The sequence below is a fragment of the Cyprinodon variegatus genome, unplaced genomic scaffold (assembly GCF_000732505.1).
Source record: "Cyprinodon variegatus isolate N-32 unplaced genomic scaffold, C_variegatus-1.0 Scaffold870, whole genome shotgun sequence".
Classification (NCBI taxonomy): domain Eukaryota; kingdom Metazoa; phylum Chordata; class Actinopteri; order Cyprinodontiformes; family Cyprinodontidae; genus Cyprinodon; species Cyprinodon variegatus.
Window position 1 is genome coordinate 234,111 of NW_015151323.1, and position 21,632 is coordinate 255,742.

At 39.3% G+C, this 21,632-nt stretch overlaps 2 protein-coding genes across 4 annotated transcripts in view; one reads left to right on the forward strand and one right to left on the reverse strand.

Annotated features, from left to right (window-relative positions):
• The first annotated feature begins 607 nt into the window (after nt 1-607).
• Nucleotides 608-4,467, forward strand: LOC107099435 (anti-apoptotic protein NR13-like). Its single transcript, XM_015397539.1, has 3 exons — nt 608-696; nt 2,946-3,410; nt 4,062-4,467. The coding sequence occupies exons 1-3, from the start codon at nt 664-666 to the stop codon at nt 4,182-4,184; spliced, it is 621 nt and encodes a 206-aa protein (XP_015253025.1). The 5' UTR covers nt 608-663; the 3' UTR covers nt 4,185-4,467.
• An 11,534-nt stretch (nt 4,468-16,001) lies between these two features.
• trpm7 (transient receptor potential cation channel, subfamily M, member 7) overlaps nt 16,002-21,632 on the reverse strand; it is a 54,730-nt gene continuing 49,099 nt past the window's right edge. For all 3 annotated transcript variants that reach the window (XM_015397542.1, XM_015397541.1, XM_015397544.1), the window contains exons 35-40: nt 20,588-20,871; nt 19,462-19,544; nt 18,213-18,418; nt 18,036-18,087; nt 17,830-17,936; nt 16,002-16,769 (exon numbers count right to left, since the gene is read on the reverse strand). In XM_015397542.1, coding sequence (XP_015253028.1) covers nt 16,657-16,769; nt 17,830-17,936; nt 18,036-18,087; nt 18,213-18,418; nt 19,462-19,544; nt 20,588-20,871 — 845 coding nt within the window. In that variant the 3' untranslated portion in view covers nt 16,002-16,656. The remainder of the gene's footprint in view (nt 16,770-17,829; nt 17,937-18,035; nt 18,088-18,212; nt 18,419-19,461; nt 19,545-20,587; nt 20,872-21,632) is intronic.

Sequence of the window (21,632 nt, forward strand, 5' to 3'; positions counted from 1 at the left end):
ATATAATATACAAGTTTCACTTTTTAAATGGAATTACTGAAATCAATCTACTTTTTCATGATATTCTAATTTTATGACCAGCACCTGTACATACATACATACATACATACATATATATATATATCAGACGTGCAATTCGACAGAGAGGGGTAAAAAAAAATGAGAAATGAGTTTTACTTCTTCATAGCCCTTTTCAGACAATTTTTCATTAATCAATATAATTTCTCTGGTTGTAGATACCGGCAGGTTTATTTGGCGGACGGTTTTGTTTCTATTTATGTTCAGGTGAATTTAGTTAGTTTGAAAATTGGTGTTTGGTTTTGTTGGTGTTAATTAGTATATTTTGTGTGTATTTGGTTGATTTATTTTTTGATGGTGGTCAAAATTGTCTGAAATAAAAAAATCTATTATATATATAAAAATCTATTATATATTTTAAAATCTACCTATTAAACAAAGTTCTTTAAACCAGATGACGATTTTAATCATTGTTATTATTGTCATGATTTTGATAAGAACATTTCCACCTCATATAAATTTTAGAGCATAATGGAAGCAAGGGGTTTACCCGCAGACCGGAAACTGTGGGCGGAGCTAAGAGATAAATGCGCCGCCGGCTGGAGGGGAAGCGGCACCGAGCGAGGTTCTCCTTCCGCCGTCTGGATGTGCAGAGAGCCGTTACATATCACTGGGAGGGTAAGCCTTTACGATTTAACAAAACCTTCTATTTTATTGGAATATTATAATTTATTTTAGACATAAGAGAGGGACTCATTTAAAGGTGTTTGTGCGGGGGAGAGATGCGGCGGAGGGTGGGTGATGAGGCTAAGTTAGTCCCCGGTGTGAGCGGCCCTTTGTGTTCTCCATTGCATCGCTGGCTGACAGTAGAAGAAGACAGCGGCTCTAACTATTTTAAGTTCGCTGCTTATATCCTCTTAAAACACTTAGGTTTAACACTGTCCTGTACGTTGAAACGAAATATATTTATTAATTAGTTTCCAGTCTGCTCTGGGAATCACCGGCTTATTTTTTGTCCTTTTCGGCTCCATGAAGCCATGGCTGCCAGTGATCCTCTGACCACCGACACCCAGCTAACAGTTTCTTTATCCTCCTCTTAGGAGCCGTTTTAGTCACGGAACGTTTGAATATTTGAGTAAAATTTCACCAGGTCCGAAAATATCCGCTTCCACTTTGAGTCATGTTCTATTTTTACTTTCTGTATGGAAGGAAAATGAGGTGAAGCAGCTCAGTTATCAGTTCTTCCTCCTGATGAATGACTGGAGCTGTCAGCTGACCTGATGCATCACTGAAATACAACCTTTTTTTACTTTTATTTCCTCCACTTTCATCATTTTATGATGGGAAAATGGCAGCAACTGTTCTAGATTATTCTTCTTTAAAGGCTCTCTATCCAGATGCTTCATTCAGGCTTTTCCTGAGTCACTGATTTCTATTTAATTTTTTAATATTCTCAATTTAAATCATATTAACACACAAAAAGGAAAGAAATGACTTTTTTAAGGTGGTTGAATTGAAATAAAATGAGTAATTTACCAGACATTTCCTAATTTATACATCAGCTATTGTGTGGATTGGTCTTGTGGTGTTTTTTAATCATGTCATTAACTAAATTAAAGATGCAATGTCAGCACTGTGGTCTGTTTTACAGTTTCTAAAAGGAAGGAAAATGTATAATACACATAAATATCAGACATAACTACAAGGTTAATATTGGATATATTAATCGGCCAAATGTTTTCATATTTTTGCTTGTAATTATTCCCTCACTAACAAGCAGTGGTGTCAAAAGTACACACATTTGTTACTTAAGTAGAAGTATAGATACTGCAGTTTAAAAACAGTCTGGTAAAAGTTTAAGTATCAACTTAACCTCTTTACTCAAGTAAAAGTGAAAAAGTATGTGCTCCAAAATCTACTTAAAATATAAAGTAACCTTTAAAAAAACAGCCAGATGCCACTATATGAATTTAAAGCTCATTTTTCTACTATTTCTAAAAATTCTTTGAGATAGGGCCGACCTTTCAGACATCTCAACATCTTTTTCTGAATCCTTCATTGTAGCATGGCATAGACAATTAACGTTTGCAGTTTGAAGAACACCTGCTTGCTTCTGATGATTTCCTTTAGCTAACCAATGAGTGTTTGCATTATATGACTCATCCAATCACACTAGTTTACACTAGATGTGGATGGAGCCAATGATCTGCATTGGATGGCGCACATGACGGGAAATAAATATTTATAAACATTAAACCGAAGCCAAGAGTAACGAGTAACGTTTGTTTTATATATATAAAATATAAGGAATAGAAAGTACAGATATTTGTGTGAAAATGTAATGAGTAGAAGTCAGAAGTAGGAGTAAAAATAAATAATGGAGTAAAGGATACATACCTAAAAAGTCTGCTTAAGTACAGTAACAAAGTATTTGTACTTTGTTACTTGACACCTCTGCTACTAGGCAATATGTTTATTGGTTAAAATGGTGAGATTGTAGTTTGAAAGCAGAAACCATTACAATGAAAGTTTTTAGCATTTGACTTTTGCTCATCATTGGTCAGAGTTAGTTTGGGGAAATTCTGATATGTGCCCATTTGATTGGTGGACGTCATTCTGGAATTTTATAAAGAAAACTGATGTTCTGATGTTCAGACTTTGGCTGGTAAAATCAGATTAATCAGTTTTCATAATCTAATTTATTGAATGATTGCTAAGTGGAGTATAGAGACTCTTAAACTTGGTATAACAGGAGATAATTAGATTATCTATACATTTAGATAAGAAAGCTTCTCCTGTCATAGTTTTAGCTTCCCTTGGTTTACATTCTTTGAAAATGTTCATTTAAAGCACCTTTTTCCATCAATTATTAATAAAAAAACAATATAGAAATGAGCAAAATAACTTAATTTTTGTTTTTCTCTTAGAAAATGTCCTGTGGGCTGTGGAAAGAGACCGTGGCTGTCGCAGAGGATTACATGCGCCTGCGCTGCTCCAGCCCGCTCCCAGCCCCGCCACCTCCCAGTGAGCCCGCCGCTGCCATGAGGCGCCTGGCCCAGGACATGGAGACCCAGCACCAGGCTCGTTTCCACACCCTGGCCCAGAGCTTCCTGAGGCACAGCGGGACGGACCTCTGCTCCAGCCTCAGGAAGGTGATGGACGAGATGGTGGGGGACGGACTCTTTAACTGGGGGAGGGTCGTATCCCTCTTTACCTTTGCCGGCGTGCTGGCCAGACAGCTGCAGGAGCAAACGGGCAAAAACCCGGGGCTGGATCCTGGGAGGCAGCAGGAACTGCAAACGGAGCCCGTAAGCTGCCGGGCGCTGGCAGAGACCATCGCCGATTATCTGGAGACGCACAAAAAAGACTGGCTGCAGGAAAATAATGGATGGGTAAGTTTGTAACGCTGGGAGGAAAAACAAGGATAAATCTGCAGATAAAGGCGGGATGGGTGTTTCAGGAGGCATTTCAAAACACTAACATTTGAAAAGCAGCTGGTTTGATACGATTCTGTTTATTTCCTGTTTTGTTTTTTTAACTAAGCAACCATTGTTTATCCAACAAGGGGAATGTCAAAATCAATACAGTTGAACAATTTCACAGGATGTCACGCTGCAACACAAAGTTTAAAACATTACACATTAATACACTCTAAATACAACAAAAGCTGAATGGCTTCTTTTTATGAATGGATTGCTTAACACCAAACAAACACACATAGACACTTCCCCCTCCTCTGTGGAGCAGCTGGCTCCAACAGACACCCAACCAGCTCAACCAGATGGACTGTGTGGTAACAGTCGAAGCTGCATTGAATGCCGGCTCTTCTTTACATTGAAAGGCAGCGTTGTATGACCAGAAAAACATCCAGCTGTTCATCACCTGCAGCTAGCAGCAGCTGCAGTCACGCTCTGCGTTAAAACTGACAAACTTGCACTTTATTGTTAAACATATTCTGGTTATAAAGCCATTTTAATTGCCCTAGATACCTTCCAGCCTTTCAAATTTAATGATTTTATTTTTTTTCTTCCTTCCTCCTTCAGGATGGGTTCTGTAACTACGCCCGCAACGCCAGAGAAGTCAGCCAGGACTCCTCCATGAAGACGGCGCTGGTTGCTGTTGCCGGAGTCGGCATCGCTGGACTCACCTTCCTCCTGGTGCGCTAGTCGGACTCCGCCGTCCATTAGAAGTTCTCAGTTCGTCCACTCGAGGAAAATCTCTGAATTGTAACGTCGATGCTGCAAACACAAGTTGAACCTGTAGTGAATTCAGGGTTGAGTCTCTACAAGCCTGGATACTGACACACTGGGCCGGATTTATCAAGATCCAATTTTGCGTGCAGTAATTTGCGCTCGCAAACTGGAATTTTGCGCGAGGGGCTGAACCATGGTTTGCGGGTGATTTAACAAGAGCGATTGCGTAACTGGTGGCAGGTGCAAAACTGTTGGAGACGCCCTATTTAAATGATGGTTTTGCGCGTTTTGTGGTTTGCGGCAAAGTAGTTTGTAGTTTCTACAAACTAGTGCATTAAGAAATGTAAATCTTACAGTGATATATAAAGAAAAAACTTTGGCAACCTTTATTCCCTAAGGTGGTATGTGGCTGAATTTCTACTTCACTGCAGTAAAAAAACAACAACAAAAAAACAGGTGTTTTGTATTGGCCTGTAGAAAAATGCACATACCAAATGGCTCACAAGAAGTGACTGTGGATGAGATTACGCATCCCCGCAGCATTGGCATGTTGCTCCACAGGCGCAGGGGGGAGAACCCCGACCCCGTCGGACAGCACTTCGGAAAAACGAGATTGGGAGATCCCAGCTCTCGCTGCAACCGTACGCTGGAATGACCCAGATGCAAAAAAGTGCAACGTTGCAAGGAGTTCTGTGATATCTGGTATTGCGTGGGTCCTCCTTGTGGCTGGCTCCAAATCCATTCGGAGTTCCCCCAACAGCTCCAAAATGGCAATGCTGGATAAACGATATGTTTTGATGATCGTTTCCTCATTCATTCCAAAAATATTCACACGGAGTGAAAAAATGCGTTCTCTGCGTCTCCTTGCTTCATTTCGATGTCTCCTTCTTGCGACAATAACCGCTGCCATGTGTGCGCAATTACGCATACAGACCATTTGCACCTTCTTTTGAAACGTGTTAAATATAGAGTCAGATACCGTTAGCAAAATTGTTTTTAGGTTTAATAAATCACTTTGCGAGTGCTAAATTAATATATTTACATGTTCTCCTCCCACAAGACTCACTTTTGCGTGTAAACGCCCCATATTGCATATTCATTGCAGAAAAAGTACTAAATGGATAAGAGGCGCTATTTAGCACGTTTTAAAGACCAAATCCTTTTAGCACGCTGTTGATAGATCAGTTTGTACATTTTTTAGCGTGCGCAGTGAAATAGCTCACGTTTTTATACACGCAAACCTTTGATAGATCCGGCCCACTGTTGCTTGTTCCTAAAGATTGTAAACCTGTTAAATTGCCTTTTTAAAATGTCACAACTGACATCTGTTTGCATATCTTTAATAACTGAAGCACAAAAGTCCTGATTTAGTTTCCCAGCTGTGCAGCTAAAATTCTCTTAATTCATCACAGACCTGGGTTTAGATTTTAAATGATCCGTCTTTACATTAGTTGTGTTCGTGATAAATACATTATAGTTTATAATGTGTAAATTAATATATTTATATGAGAAAAAAAAAGAAAGTGGCCCTTTGCTGATTTTTGTTCTGCATTTGTTTTATTTTATGAACTGATTAACAAGGTCAGCAGAGGTGTAAAGATGACCTGACAGTGGTGCTACACGACTTGGTGAAATATTTCATAACCAGCGACCAATCAGGCACATTTAAATAATCCCATCTGTGACATTCCCCTCTCCAAAAAAAACAAAACTATTTTGTGATATTTATTGGAGTTTTTTTTGTTTTGTTTTTTTAATAAAATGAATTGTGAACATTGACTCTGGATTTATTTATTTTTTGGTTCTTCTAACAGCCAGTGTCTGAGAACATGAATGAACCTTTTCCCTTCACGTGCAGACGCATCATCATCAATAAAAGATGCTCTGCTGTCTCCTGAACAGCACAGGGCTTCAGTTGCAGTAAGATAGTAAAACGGATGGAGCTGAACAGACCTGAATCAGAATATCAGGGTATATCATGCACACAGAAACCTGGCTACAATAAGTAATATAATCAATATATTTAACAGTTTTTAGCTAAATGTTTTTTATGTCAGTTTAAAAAGTGGCATCTGACTTACATTTTGCTTTGCTAAATGTTGCTGGAGGCATTGCAGCACAAACATCCCGAATGTTTAGAAACAAAATGCAGAGAACTGTCCCTCTGCGACATAGCAGGTATTTTACTGCCTGAAGGAAATTGGCTGTAATTTATCAAACCAGATCCACATTATCTTCTTGTGTTTGCAGAGAATTTCATTCATCCAATATTTGACTCCAGTGTATAACCAGTCTTTACCACCGGGGGGCCATAAAGCAAAGGCCAAGTTGTCCCCCTCAGGAAATTAGGTCATTGGTGCTCTAATTACATATGCAGTTTTTAATTTCTTTACTAAATGCAGAGCAAAATGGGAAGTAGTTTTTAAGAGCAAACAGAGGAGCTGAGCTTAAGATGCTGCGTAGGTTTGGGTTTTCTTCCTCTATTTTTGAGAATGCTGATTTTAATCTGAGAAATGCAAAGCAAGATGGAATAATGAGGAAGGAAACATTACAGCGTCTGAATATATCGGCTTACGAACGCTTTGGCACAATGGTGTTATCAGCTCACTATCTTCACAGGCACATTCAGCTTCGAAGCAGCAGTAGCCCCTTTACTTCCTCCCATCTAAACCTCCTGCTAACCTTAGTAAGGCGTTAACTAATGCAGCAGCTGGCGAGGAAATGAACACGGCAAAAGAATAAAACACATTCAGCATCACTATTTCTATTATTTTTTTTTTTGGGTGTCCTGTTTTACCCGTATAGCTCTGGGAATTTTTGTAGATCAGAGCTCAATAGATTTGCTTTTGTAAGCAGGCCAGTATTTTTGTTGCTATAAGGTTCCACTTGGCAATTATATATAAAAATGTATTGATTATTTAGGGAATAAATTCGTAATCAAAGGACATGAAGACAGAATGGGAGGTGAGAAACGGAGAGGGGATAACGATTAAGGGGAGAGAGAAAAATGCTTAACCTCCCCAAAAAAGCAAAATGAGGAAGATATACAGTAACGTCTAGAAGTCTGGTTCCGCACCTGCATGAGAAACAGAAAACAGAGAACAGCCAAATTAAATAAACTAGCTTCAAGAGCAGCGAGTATCCCTTAGATATCCAGCCTGTACATGTAATTGGAAAGAAAAACCTTTGGTGATTACAGCACACAATATTATTGTTCAGGATAGTATATATCTGTAGCTGCATTAGTATTTAGTATTAGTGTGTATCCATGAACCCCTAGTACCACACACCTGAGGTATGTATGCATGAGCATGCTATTGTATACAGAGCTTACAAGGATTCTTTAGAGGGAAAATATGCTTAATAGCAGGTGTGGGCGGCCCCAGACCCGCCCTGCAGGGCCCAGGATCAATAAGGAGGCGACCAGAGGCCCAGACATCTAAAGCCGTCCCAAATAACTGGGCAGACAAAGGGATGGCCGCACCCAACAGAGAGCACCAGGGGGCCAACTCCAGAAGGGCCCAAACCAACAGGCTCAGGAGACCCAGGATTGATCCCCACACCTAGAGAGGCATCAGTGCCTCAGGAGACAAAGGCACCCCTTACCGGCGGGGAGTGTAAGAGGTGGGAGGAGATATGTTCCAGTAGGTGGGAGGAGACATATTCACTTTTTATCCAGTTAAAAATCTTAAATGTGTGGCAGGCTTTTGTTTTTATTACAGGGATGCATCAATATGAACAACTGGGATGATATCCATATTAACATTGGCCAATATTTACTGACATATTCATTTATCTAACAAAAGACCGTTGCTGCTCTACTTCTGATTTAAACAAATCCCATAATCCTGCATCGCAGTCACAGCCCAAACAAACATTTATGAGCAAAAGGGTGGTGTGATGCATGTGAAAACGTCTCATTCAGGGCTGCTCCTGGTAGGTTGAATTTCAGAACATAAACAGCTTCTTGTGTTTTCTAGTAAAAATTCTTGTAAGAAACAAAAAATAACCTGAACCTTTGTTTGGGAAAGGCTTTGTAAACGTCAAACAAAAAGAACAGTTCTCTTTTGGTCTTGGTCTGTCAACATGTCCACACGACAGACTGAATAAGCAGTCACGCAGAATGACATCAGCACTGGGAGCCCAAAACTGCTGAGTTTGTGCAAAATAAGGAGAAAACTAGACGGACAATAGACTGAAGAGAGAACCCACTGAACCAAGGAGCTGCTCTTTATCAAATCAACAAATTTTATCCACTTAAGATTGTGTTGCTTTATTTCTTTCTTTAAATTCTCTTTAAAAAAACAACACTTCCCTGGGAATGAAAGTCAAGTAAGGTGATGGAAAAGAATGGAAACCAGGAGACTGTTTTAGGGCATCAGGACATCTCTGCTGAATCCCCATCTTTCAAAGTATTGACAGAAAAAAAAGAAAGAAAAAGACATTTAATCAAATTAAATATTTAACCAGGCATTTGTTCATTTATTTATTCTTATGGGACATGGGACTTTATGATTTAAAGTCAGTTTTTTGTGCTTAATTACCCCCAAAAGAGACATATTTACTCATTTTTATTATAAATTTCTTTGTTTTTAACATTTAGGCCAAATATAAGGCTTTATTAATTTCCCAGATATGTGCAGGTCACTTCAGGAGCAAAAGTAAAGCCCAAAATCAAACAGGAAGACATAAATTTATTATAAAAAAATGGTTAAATCAACTAAAAAAGGTAGTATCACTCCTCTAAGTATCAAACTAATTACTTAAATACAAAGACCTCTACTGATTGATTACATTTAAATGATTAATACTTATTTTGCAGATCAGAATTAAGTATAGCTCTTAAACTATAGTCTGGAGTTATCTGTGAGAAACAGAGCATGACTAGATAACAACCACAGATGTAAGAGTTTGTGTCTGAAGTAGGCGGAGTCAAAGAGTCTGTTCGATGAAATATCCTTGAAAGAAACTTGCAGCTGGGAGATTCTGACAGCTGAGGTGTTGGTATAGCATGCTAAGTTAGGGCATGTTGAGGTGAACAGACCATAGTGGAGACCTACAGTTCTGAAATGGCTCATTTCCTGTAGATCACAAACCAGTTTTGCTTCTTACTCACTTTGAAACTGTTCTCCATTCTGTAAAGCAGAACGAGCTATGACTGGCTGTGATGTGGCTTCCTGTTTGTTGACTTTCAGTCCACACGGCAACCCTAAAAGTTTATGACAAACAGCTGACAGATCTCTTCAGGTTCACAGAACTTATTCATTTGAAGCCTTCCACAGTTAAATGGTAAATTTATACAGCCCTTTTCTAGTCAGAGAAACCACTTTAAATGATTTACACTTTTCCAAAAAAGTTAAAAAACAATCCACTGGACTTTGTTTCCAAGTTTTAAATTTATATAATACTTACACTATATAGTTGTTTGCACTCACCAATGTAAGCCGAGGTTTAACGGTCTCTCCCAGGCACAGACAGGAGGAAGCTGAAAGGGACAACTTTCCGAATGCATGTTGAGGTGACCATCTTTGAATGGCATTTAAAAGTTAAAAAAAGCCCCGTTAACATATTTTACTTTTTTTTTTAAACACTAATCGTTCAGACTAAACAATTCTTATCTGAAAAGGATTAACAGAAATTATAAAAGACTTGGGAGGGCACTCCATTATGGGATGAGGAGCTTGGCCATCCTGGAGGTGCTCAGAGCAGAGCTGCTGCTCCTCCACAGAGAGGAGTCAGCTGAGGTGGTTCCTGATGCCTCCAAGCACATCCTACATGGAGGATCTGATTTTAAGGAGAGTCCCTTTGACTTTTTCCCTGACCTTTTAACTGAAAACAAAACAGATCCAAAGTTTACCAGATACTCATGTCAGATTGATTCAAAGATTTCGATCTAAGGAAAACCAGCTGATTGCATCGATTCTTTGACTCAATCCCTCACACTAAGCATGCTTGTAGCGACAGTGGAGAGGAAACACTCCCTTTTAACAGGAAGAAACCTCCAGTAGAACCAGGCTCAGTGTGAGCGGCCATCTGCTGAGGCTGACTGTGATACGAGGAGACAGAAGCAGAGATAGAAAAAGCAACTGTTAAAGGCGACCCCGTCCAGGAAACACACAGCCAGGCAGACGAGCTCCAAGCCAAATGCCATGTCAGAGGATGAAGAGAGCACATTCAGCCAGTCACGGTCAGAGAAACAGGACTACACTGAAAAAAACAGGCTGATCTTCAACATCTATAAACAGAGGTGTAGAGATGGCAGCAAAAACAAAACAAAAAATCTTAGTTTTGGAATTACCTATTTTCACTCCTTATGTAGAGTAAATGAATCCAATCACCTGCTAACTGGATGCATTTAAGCATCTAGACACATAAAGAGAGCTAAACTTGAAAGAGCATCAGGATTGAGAATAAAAAGTGTTTTAAGTGACTTTGAATGTGGCATGATTGTATACGGGAAGCACGCAACTTTATGAGGTAACGTCCATGTGAAGCAAAATCTGTGGCAAAGATTTAGAAATATTGATGCAAACAATCAAGGTGGTTTTTGAGGCAACAGGAGGCGGCGGCTACAACCGGGTACTCAATGTATGCTGGTGAGCGAAGAGGATTGCACCAGAGGATGACCGTCAGGGATTATCTGACGCAAAAAAAATGCAGGGCCTTTTTTTTTTTTTTTTTAATGTGTATAGATGGCTGATCTTTTACGACAGATCTATACTTATCAGTTGTATCTTTAAATCAGAACACGTCTGACCACAAAGCTTCCCTTGAGGGCCTTAGTTCCTGGTTACTGTGTGATTAAAAAGACAAACATGAGAAGCAGAGTTTCAGCCACGTTTTATTGAGCCATTAGAAAATGCGTAACAGTACAAGGTTTGGAGAAAAAAAAAAAAAAAAAAGGGGGTTTATGATTTAGCACTTTTCACTATTTTACACTTGTTCATGTTGTGAGGAGACTTTATAAATACCCCATCCAAAAAAAAAAAAGACATATCTGGCATTAATTATACCCAAATACTCCGATGTTAAGCATAAGTCAATAGAGAAAAACCCAGGCTAGCTGCAGGTTAGCATAACATATACATATGTATAAGTCTTACATCCGGTGCAAAAAGAAATGTATGGTATATTTGACATTTAAAACAGTGACTCAAAGTGGGAAAAAAAACAAAAAGCTGCACGTTAGTGTAGCTTAGCATGAAGACGGGACAAATAAAAACCAGCACAATTATAAATTTAAGTGGCGAGGAAGAAAAAAAAATATTATTTACCGACTAAAATAAGTAAAACCAATTTTAAAACTTGTAAGAATATGATACTGATTTCTAAATATTATCTAGATGTGTAATGCTACCAGTTCCTTCAGCTAAGAAACCAACAAATCAGTGGTTTCCATCTACTTTATCTATCTTAAGGAGAATATTATAACACATAAATATTGCTTTAAGGATGTGCAAATAAAAGTTTTCTGTCATTTAAAAAAAAAAGTATAGTACTGGTTGGTTTTATGCTCCCAGGCTTTATTGTGCCCCATGTGATTTATGACACATAATCTGAAAAACATGTTTTTCAGCTTTGCAGCTTATTTTCCAAGAGTACAACCCTGTGGGAACACAGGCAGGTCAGAGATGAGGTTAGAGTTGAACCATGACCTTGGGTCAAATAGAAAATCTAATAAGGGTATCATTTTATGTTTTTATTGCTGCTCCATAATTATCCTTTGTCAGTGGAAAACGGATATTAATTAGATATTTTAATGAATCATAAAAACATTACATATGTCTTGCAAAGATAAAGTAAATGTTCCCAAGAGTCAGGATTACAGACTCTAAGGAGATATTAAAACTCCCACACACACCAGAAGCTTCTGTTTAGTAATGTAAACAAAAAAGCCCCAAATATATACAAATCGTCATCAAGATTCTATTTTCTGCCAGTTCTCATAGCTCGGATGGGATTGAAGCAGATCTGCAGGGTGCAGGCAGCTGAAAAGCTTCTCGCCTTGCATCGTGCACACACCACATGAGTTTTAGGTGTGTGCATTCATATATAGAAGCATAGATCAGCCCCAGGACCCTGAGAACTACTTAAAAATCTACATTTCTGATTTATCTAAAGCCATTTTAGATCTTTTCATTTAAACACTTATGATTGTGTCCTGTTTTTTTTAAATGTTTTTTATCTTAAAACCAATTTTCATATTCAAGATGCGCAGACAAGTAAATTTTTTTCTTTTTACTGGAGAGCACATTTCCTCTTTGTTTTGGATTTGCTCTTGGCGTTTCCTCCAGGAACCTTCTCCCTCACCTTCGCTGCCAGCTGATCAGATAAAACACGAAAAAAGGTTTACAAGTGAGACTCAGTTTCTGTAAAGTTCAAATACACATCTACCTAAAAAAAAAAAAAGAACTTAACACTTTTGGTATCCAAAACAGAAGTTAGATAATCTGTCAGCAAAGGCAGTTCCTAGAGAGGACTTAAATGTTGAAGTATTTTTGAAAAGAAAGTTTATTAACCTGTTCAACATCTGGAAACTGTTTAGTCTCCAGCTTCGAGTAAATCAGCTCATCCCCCAGTGACACCTCAAAGCTGTCTGTGGTGAAAAAGAAAAGCCAAAATTAAGCTGCCTGTTAGACAAATTAGTCTGCACAGGAGTCATCTCAAAGTTTTATTTCCATATTTTATTTTTTTTAATAAAGCTTTTCTGATATTCTGAGGAAAAAAAAAAAAAGAAAATGCAGCCTACCTGGCTTCCCAGTGACTCCCTTTACCTTCATACCAGGAATCTGCCGGAGAACTCCAGCTAATTCCTGGTAGCGGTATGCATAACTTCAGTCTTTACTTAAAAAAAAAAAAAAACAGATATGTGCAACTAAAAATTTTAAATTGCATGACTTTTTGAAAGAAGAGGAAGTGGGGAAAAAACAAACTACTTACCAGTACTCAATGGTGACAGTTGCCATGGTTTAGCAGTAGAGCTGAGAACAGTATGAGTTCCTGTTAACTTACAGCTTAGATGAGAGGAATGAGATGTTCAGAGAAAATTTCTATATCAGACAGTAAGCCACGCCTGCTGGAGGCAGTGCAACCTCACTCTGCTTTTATAAACCACCCACGCTTATTTGGCATGTCTTCAACCAGCCAGGCTCTTAGTGGCAGTATTTGACTAAGGCAAAGAAGCATTGCCTTTGACTTCAGAAATGCAAATCTCTCACATCTACAGCAGAGCTCACAGATGAGCACCTGCGTATAATTAAACAGGTGCACGGGCGATCACAGGAGCCGCGGCAGAAGGTATTGTTGGCAGATTCAAATACCAGCCCGTAATTTCAAAGACGGGCTGCAGAACACAACGGATCCATTGTCTCCTCCTGCGAGCATCCAGATATTTTAAAAGCTCATTCATAACCCAGAGTTTTACAGGTTTGGTAACTAAATAGCAAAGCTAAAATTTGCATGCTTGTATAAATGCATAGGTTAGTCAGTAGAAACAGAAACACTATAACGTATTAACAATTGTTTTGTTCAAAAAAATATTGTATCCAACTTAAAAAAAAATAAATAAATAAATAAACGACTGCTGGGAAACCAGCCGTTATGCAGCCATAACTGGTGATCAGCAGGTGAAACATCTAGCTAAAAGAATAAAGTATTGGAGGCCATTTTTAATGCTTATATAGTAGAATAAGACACCTCAGTTTAAGAAAATAAAAAAAAACAAATAAATAATTTTTAAGTCTGATTGTGATGTTTGACATTTTATTTGTTTAAAATGATATTCAGTAAAAAATGTATACAGTAATACCCTTGTGTTCATCAGTTCCCCTGAATAAAATAGTTAAACCTGCTCAGCTCATGCCACATTAACTGTATCTATAAGATACACTGGATTGTATTTTGCTCATACAATAGCTGATGACAAAGATATAGCAATAGTACCTCTGTAACAAAAACTAAAAAGCAATATTCTCATGGACACACTTTCAATACAATAAATTCACATACACTTTCCTGTAAAAGTTGCATTGCAATCTGCCCATATATCCTTTTTTTTTTTTTTTTACAAGAATGAGATTTGTGTATTTATTATCATTAGCTAAAAGACAAAAAAGATAAAAGTTTTTACACATTTAAAAAAAAAGAAAAAAAAGGTGATCCGGTGGCAATCTGCAAAGTTGCAGCAACTCGCCGTCAGTAGGCCCCCCTCCGAAGCTGCTGTAACAGATCGAAAATGCACTTGGTTTTGATTTTTTTTAAACTTTTTGTGGTAAAACAAGGCAACTTTTCAAAATAAAGCCTCTGCAACGACACCGTACCTGTTTATCTATCCAGTTTACATCTAGCATACATGTTCAAAAAACGTGTAGAAAATATTTTAAAGGCACATCGTGTAACTTTTGGCCACTAGGGGAGCTAGATCTGTAACTTTCAGGTCTAGCGCCCCTAGTGGCTGTGGTGTTAATGTTGTGCATGTTTTAAAACTACAAATGGCTACCTGTGATGACATCGTAAAAGAGCATCAGGTTCAGGTAATCCAGGTGACACCGAGGCCGTTTCTCAATTCACAAGAACGCGAGCACGGACTCGTGTCCTCGCCAAGTATGTTCCTAAGAACACAGGAAGGTGTGGACTCTGACCCATATTTATGCTGCGTGCTCACGTTCTCCCAATTGGAACAGAAACGTACCGATGATGTCACCACACGCTCGGCTAGTCTGAAGTTTCTTTTTTCCTCCTGTTATTAATAGTCTCTAGATAATAATAAATTCTGACTTATTTTCATTTACTGGGGGAATAATAATGAACATTGTCAGAAAGACTCAATTCAAATGAACATTTTGCCAAATAAAACAAAAAACTCGCCATCGCAGCCAGAGGTCGTTCACACACGGCTATGCAGAGAGAGGGCTGCTGCAGACGGGCTACGATTAGACCTGGCTGCTGTTCCCCTCAGAGGTTCACTGCTTGCTGCGGTCCTCTCAACTTTGGAAATTTCTTTTTAAATTAACCATTAAATCAGTAAATGGGCCATGTAGTGAAACTTAAAAGTATAATGTTCTCACCTCAAATGATCTTAAATGTACTATTATTGAATTGCAATAGAAAAGAGAACTTTTAACTTAAAACTCTGAGCTCTTTGAGCGCTAACCTGGAAGCTGCTGCTGCTGCAGTGCATGCTGGGACAACTGTCAATCTCAAGAACAGACGAGTCTGCTCTGATGCATGCTGGGTAAAGAGGGAGGGGCTGGAACAACATCTGGGGACTTTGTCCATTCTCGGTCTGCTGGTCTTGTGAATTGGAACAGTACTAGGGCTGAGACCGATGACATTTAACGAGTACACAAGCACATGAGAACGCACAAGTACACATATTGAGAAACGTCCCAATTGCCATGGGAAGCGCATGCTGGACGTTTGGTAATCCTCAATAAAAGAACAACGATGATACGGTTTGACTCAGCGAACTCTAACACGAGGTTGGGCAGAAGCGCAGCTTGTCGAGGACAAGGGTAGGTGTCGATGTTCAGCTTGGAACTCTGCCCGTCTCTGGAGAGCACCACCAGGGCAGGCAGGACCATGCGGCGGACCAGAGGCGGCGCTCTAGTGAACAGCCACTGGGTCGGACGGGGCGTCTTGGTTAGCTTTTGTTTGTAGCCTGCTAGCTTTCTCCACCCGTATTTTGCTTCTACTAAGCATCAAAAATAATAACAAAGCTATATACTGTATACTAGGAGCAAAGTGTTTACTTACTAGACTAATAAAGTTTAGAAAACAGAATCTGTTTTACATCTGGCTTCTTCTTTCAGCCTGCGCCAACGAACAAACTCCTTCCCAAGACAGACTCCTGTTTTTCCTTGATCTCTTTCACATTTTCTCTTTCTAGCCTCCTCAGGTTTAAACTCTTTCCGTGCCTCAGCCGTGACCAGTAGTCGAGCAGGCACAAAAATAGTAGAGCTAAAGCCTTAGCTGCATGACTATATAAGAGCCTGTGGCCGTAAAGCTACACGTTCTTCCAGGTCACATGACCTGGCCAACGACGGTGCATCTTCTCACAACTTACATAGGCGGCATTTCAGGAGTAGAGCCCTACTTGTAGCATTGATCGTGTCAATGGCTGTATATTGGCCCGAGGAATCATTTCAAATAACACATGTGTCAACTCTTCAGGTGGAAGAAGTCCACGGTGTGCCTTTAAAAATCTCTTCCCCTCCTCGCCTCTCCTGGTCTAAAAACAAAAGATTAAGAAAGCAGACATGTTCCATATCCTTTTGGTGGAACCTACAAATACACAACAGTCTGCATGCATGAGAAACACAGCGGCAATTCTTCCAGTTCAGTGGCTTCACCTTCCTGCTCCTTGGCTTTACTTAAATTAGATTAAAAACAAAACAAAAAAAGCAATGTCCTTTCACACAAACGCACCCACAAAGTGTTTTACTGATCACAGCATCAATTTCATTGATTGTTGGGACTCTTTGACTCCGCCCCCTGAGCTGGGAGAGTCATCCTGTGGGAAGGTAGCCTTATCTGGTGTGTAGTCATTCCTCTTTAGATCTGAGAAAAGAGAAGTGAAATCAAACGTGTTAAACCTTATAAAAGGTAAGGAATCACAAACATTAGACGCATTCGGTGATTCAAGTTTCCTGTCCAGTCAAACTATCAGCTGTTTTAAGAGCAGATGCTAAAATTACTTCAGTAGCAGCAGTGCTTTTTTTAATTTGTCTTTTGCTTTGATCCATCCAGTGGCCAACAGCTGCAAAGCAGTAAACTAAACCATCTGCAAAAACGTGATGCAAACTCCACATCACAAAAAGAAAAAGAAAAGCGCTGAAAACAAAAAAATGCATAATTACTAAAAATATTATCAAAACAAATGCAGATAAAACATGCCGCAACCAAAATCAAAAGGATCTGATAAGTGACAGAAAATGATGCAAATAGTAAAAACAGCAGAAAACCTCATCCTCAAAACAGAAGTGCTCTAAACCCCTTGAAAGAGCCGAAGTGAATCGGACCAGACCCTCCATACAAACAGGAAGTCAGGCTTTAACGCAGACTTTTTTAAAAGATAAAGTTGGAGGAAGAAAGGAACGTTATTTCTCATTTTATTTTCAAATACACATTCTTACAGTATTACAGACTAACATCATAGTTATAAATATATAACAGTTACACTGGCCTAATATGGTTTGTTGTTTGTTTGACTCCCTCTAGTGGTCTGGAGCATTTCCTCTTTGTTGCGTGAGTTAGCCGTTTTTAATATTTGCATCATTTTCTTCCACTGATTGGATTTGTTTTATAGATGGTACGTTTTTGCTGCCATTTCATTTGGCGTGCACATTTTTGTCCTGAGATATTTTGCAGTTTGCCTCACGTTTTTACAGCTCGTTCTATCGCTCGCAGCACGTTTGCACCTGTTGTCCACCATGGATTTACATAGTATTAGTTAAAAGATGCCATGAACAGTTTAATTGGCCTAGGGGAAAAAATGAAAAACATTGAAAATCGACCTGATCTTTAATGACTGTTTTTAAAGGCAGAGCCCTCTGACATCAGCTTTCACATCAGGGAAAGAAAAAAATACTACTCGTTAGTAGTATTTAACCATCTCTACCTGGAAGTTTGAGTTTCCGACAGCAGGAGTTGCAGTGGTGTTTAGTACGGAAGTTTCTGATGGCATCGTCTCCGAGGTTGGCAGGTCCAAATATCATGTCATATGATCTGCAGATGCATGTGTGCAACATCAGCAGGAAGATTACAGCACTTTTAACTTGCTCAGTGTTAAATTAGAAGTCGGAGACTTGATGTAAGAGCACTCACCCTTTCTCCCCACTTTTAATAACAGATGGATCGGTCAGGATCTCTCCAACGCCTGAAGAATGTACCGAAGACAATCGGCATTAGTGACAATAAAAAAAACCAACAAGATCTGAAAGAGTATGCAAGTTTTGTTTTTTAGCAATGGCTAAAATGGCGTTAAATGTTTTCCTGTCTCACCCTGCAGGTCGAGCACCAGCAGTTCTCCACGGGTGTACTCGTAGGTCCAGTGGCTGAAGGCCAGCATGGTTTCCTCCAGGAGGTTGGTGGGAACGATTTCGTCCCCATTGTTGTTATTGAACTTCCTGAACTCACCGGTGATACACTCTTCTATAGCAAACCACTGGCCAGCTGAGTGGCAGTACAGCAAATACACCTCCAAAAACCTGAACACACAGAAGGACGCTCACCGAATCAGACAGCCAATCATTGTAAGGATCAGAGAAAGTTACAATAACTTTCCTCCAGAGAAAGTTAAAGTAAGGATGCACCGTTCATAGATTTTTTTAAAAAACTGTTCTGCTGGTTTAGCCTTTAGACCAGGCATCCCCAAACTCGGTCCTCAAGGCCCCCTGTCCTGCAGGTTTTAGAGGTTTCCTTGCTCCAGCACAGCTGTTTTTAATTGAAAGCTGATTAACAGGCTTTTGGTCTACTGCAATCATGATAACCAGCTGTGCTGAAGCAGAGAAACCTCTAAAGCCTGCAGGACAGGGGGCCTTGAGGACCGAGTTTGGGGATGCCTGCTTTAGACAATTATGATTTCTCTTAAAAAATAACTATAATAGCAAAATATATGTTCTCTTTCCAGAAAAATAATGTTTGCATAAAATAATCTGACTTTTTGGTCCTAAAAAAGGAAAATTATTTAAAACTGCTCTGAACTTCCACACTGAAGAGTGTTGCGTCACCTGTTGGCGCTTGTTTAATGTTCATAAATATTTTTATTTTATCCTTTGTTGATCCCATCCCCTTTTTTTGACTGTTAACCTGTCGAATGGAGCTCTACTGATCAAAGACTGTCTGCTTTAAATATCTGAAAGTAAAATGCCATCAGTGTTAGGATGGAAATTTGTAAAATGACCAGAGTTTAGCAGCCATTATTACAAACAGCAAGTAGTAAAAAGCACATTTCAGAAATGAATTAAGGTGTAGATGTTGGATATGAGGCTCCTTTCAGAACCAAGTATTATTTAGGCAAGCTACAAGTTTTACAAGTAAAAACTAGCACAGATAGAAGCAGGAAGAAAATAAAACTAAATATGGGACGAGTGAATAACAAGGTTAGTCATGCTTTGTCAACTTTAGAATCAGCAGAGGATCAGGATGTGGAAAAGATTAAAATGAGGTATTTTGTTTGTAAATACTACCACACCATACCATGACTCTGAAAACGGATGTGAAGCAGCTTTGTGTAGAAATGTCTGCTTACCTTGGTGAGTACGGGATCGTCTTTGGCCTGATTTGGTTGAAGGCAAATGTCAGCTTCTGAGCAGCTCGTTGTTGTTGAATCTCCTGAAATTATACAAGCAACCATGAATCCCAAGATTGAATGTTTAAATTTTTGTGACAAACAAAACAAAAAAACACTGAAAATGGAAAGATGCCACAAAGGTTTGGTGTTTTGACGAAAGAATTTGGGTTGAACAAATTCGCCAAAAAACAATATTGTATTCCATAAAAGTAAAAAAAAATCCACTGGACTTGGTTTCCAAGATTTGAAGACGTTTCGCCACCTCTCCAGGAAGCTTTCTCAATTCAAATGTCTGGATCCCGGTAAGTTTGAGTCTATATATAGACAAGGCCTTGTATTGCTTGGAAACATGCAAATGAAAACAGATTGGTGGGTCGTTTGGTTCCATTGTTAGCCTGTAATATCTGAAACCTGTCTATGATTCTGAAGGTCGGTCGTTAAAAGGGGGGGGATTGTCGTTAGAGGGGGGGATTGTCTCCTGTAATACCTGAAATCTGTCTATGATTGTTAAGGGTAGGTCGTTAAGGAGGTATTGTTCACTGGCTGCAGAGGGGAGGTACTTTGTTCCTCTGTGATGGGGTGGGGGGTGTGGTGATATCTGGAAGGGATCATCTCTAGGTCAGATATCCAGATATCACCACACCTTATCACAGAGGAACAAAGTACCTCCCCTCTCCAGCCGGTGAACAACACCTCCTTAACGACCGACCCTTAACAATAAACAACCTGTTTCAGAAGGAAAGCTTGGAGCTCCGACCACCAGATGACGGCCGACCAGCTCCACCAATCAGCATCCTGAGTCCATTTTGACATTCTGCCCAATTGGATGCTGGTGCTAAAACATTTCCTTATTTATCAAACTGATGCCAAAGTAGAACTTCACATGATGCTCGACATTCCTAATTTTAGGGAAGAAAGTGTTTCTTGTAGGAGTTGTCATAAAAAATTTCTCGTAATTGTATGACTTTATTCTGGTAATGCTAAGACTTTATTCTCGAAATAGAAGAAAAAAAAGTCTGGCCCAAATACTCCGTCATACTTCACTGGGTTTTAGTAAAGAGTTGCTTTTAATATAGGTTCCTACCCTGAGACAAAGATGCAACACAGTGTCCTCTTTGTAGATGCTCTGCCATGTCTGGACCACCTCAGGCAGGAAGGACTTGACAATGTAGAGATGTCCAGGCTTTAGAATGTCATACTCTGACCAAGTACAGAGGACCTTCAGAGCTCGTCTGAGACCACCACCCATCTCCTCCTTGCTGAGAAATTCAATTTTGGCACAGAGGCCCCGCTGGGCCCAGGAGGACATGCTGTTGTTGATGGTGTTGGGAGAGCTTTCCTCCAGACGGTACACTGTAACCGGCTCCCCTGCAGCAACACAAGGCAGGAGGTCAAAGTTACCAGTCTGTGCCAATCACTTCAGTCATGCTTTTTAATCAGTCATGCTATTTAATTCTCCAACCACTTTCTTAAAAAACTGCTAACCTAAAATATTTTACTCCATGATTAACTGAAATTTCACCAAACATTTGCATTTTACAGAGTATATATATATAGACATTTGATATTTCTTTGTTTTCCTTACAGCCAAGACATCAGTAGAGGTGAGTTCATGTTAAAAAATTTTTTTCAAGATTAGTTAATTCACTTCTGCAGTTTTCTACAGGCGACCAGAGAGCAGGACTCAGGATACAGGGAAGTCGGTTTGTGTTATAATTTTAAAGTAAAGCTCTGGTCATATTCAGAATTCAAACTTCTGAAAGTACTTTAAATATGAAATTATTACATACTGTTCAATAAATGATAAGTGTTTTTAATTAAGAGTAATTTTCACTTGAATGTGCTTCACTGGAGACATCCATGTTTGTCAAAGAACACTACTGCCAACCGTCGGTTGTTGACGTCACGGTGCGGGATCGGCTGTTGATCCAGTCCCAATGCTCTATTTGGTGTTTGTCACAACCCGCTATTATCCAAGTCATCTTGAAAACATTCTTCTTCCAAATGTTGGTTAAATATTAAGTCTTTTTTTTCTCTGGCCAGAAGTTCAATAGCAAATCCTCCCTCTTGAAGTTGGCAATCCAACGATGAACCCGTCCGTGAAGGATCAGGAATCAGAAAGGTGAAAT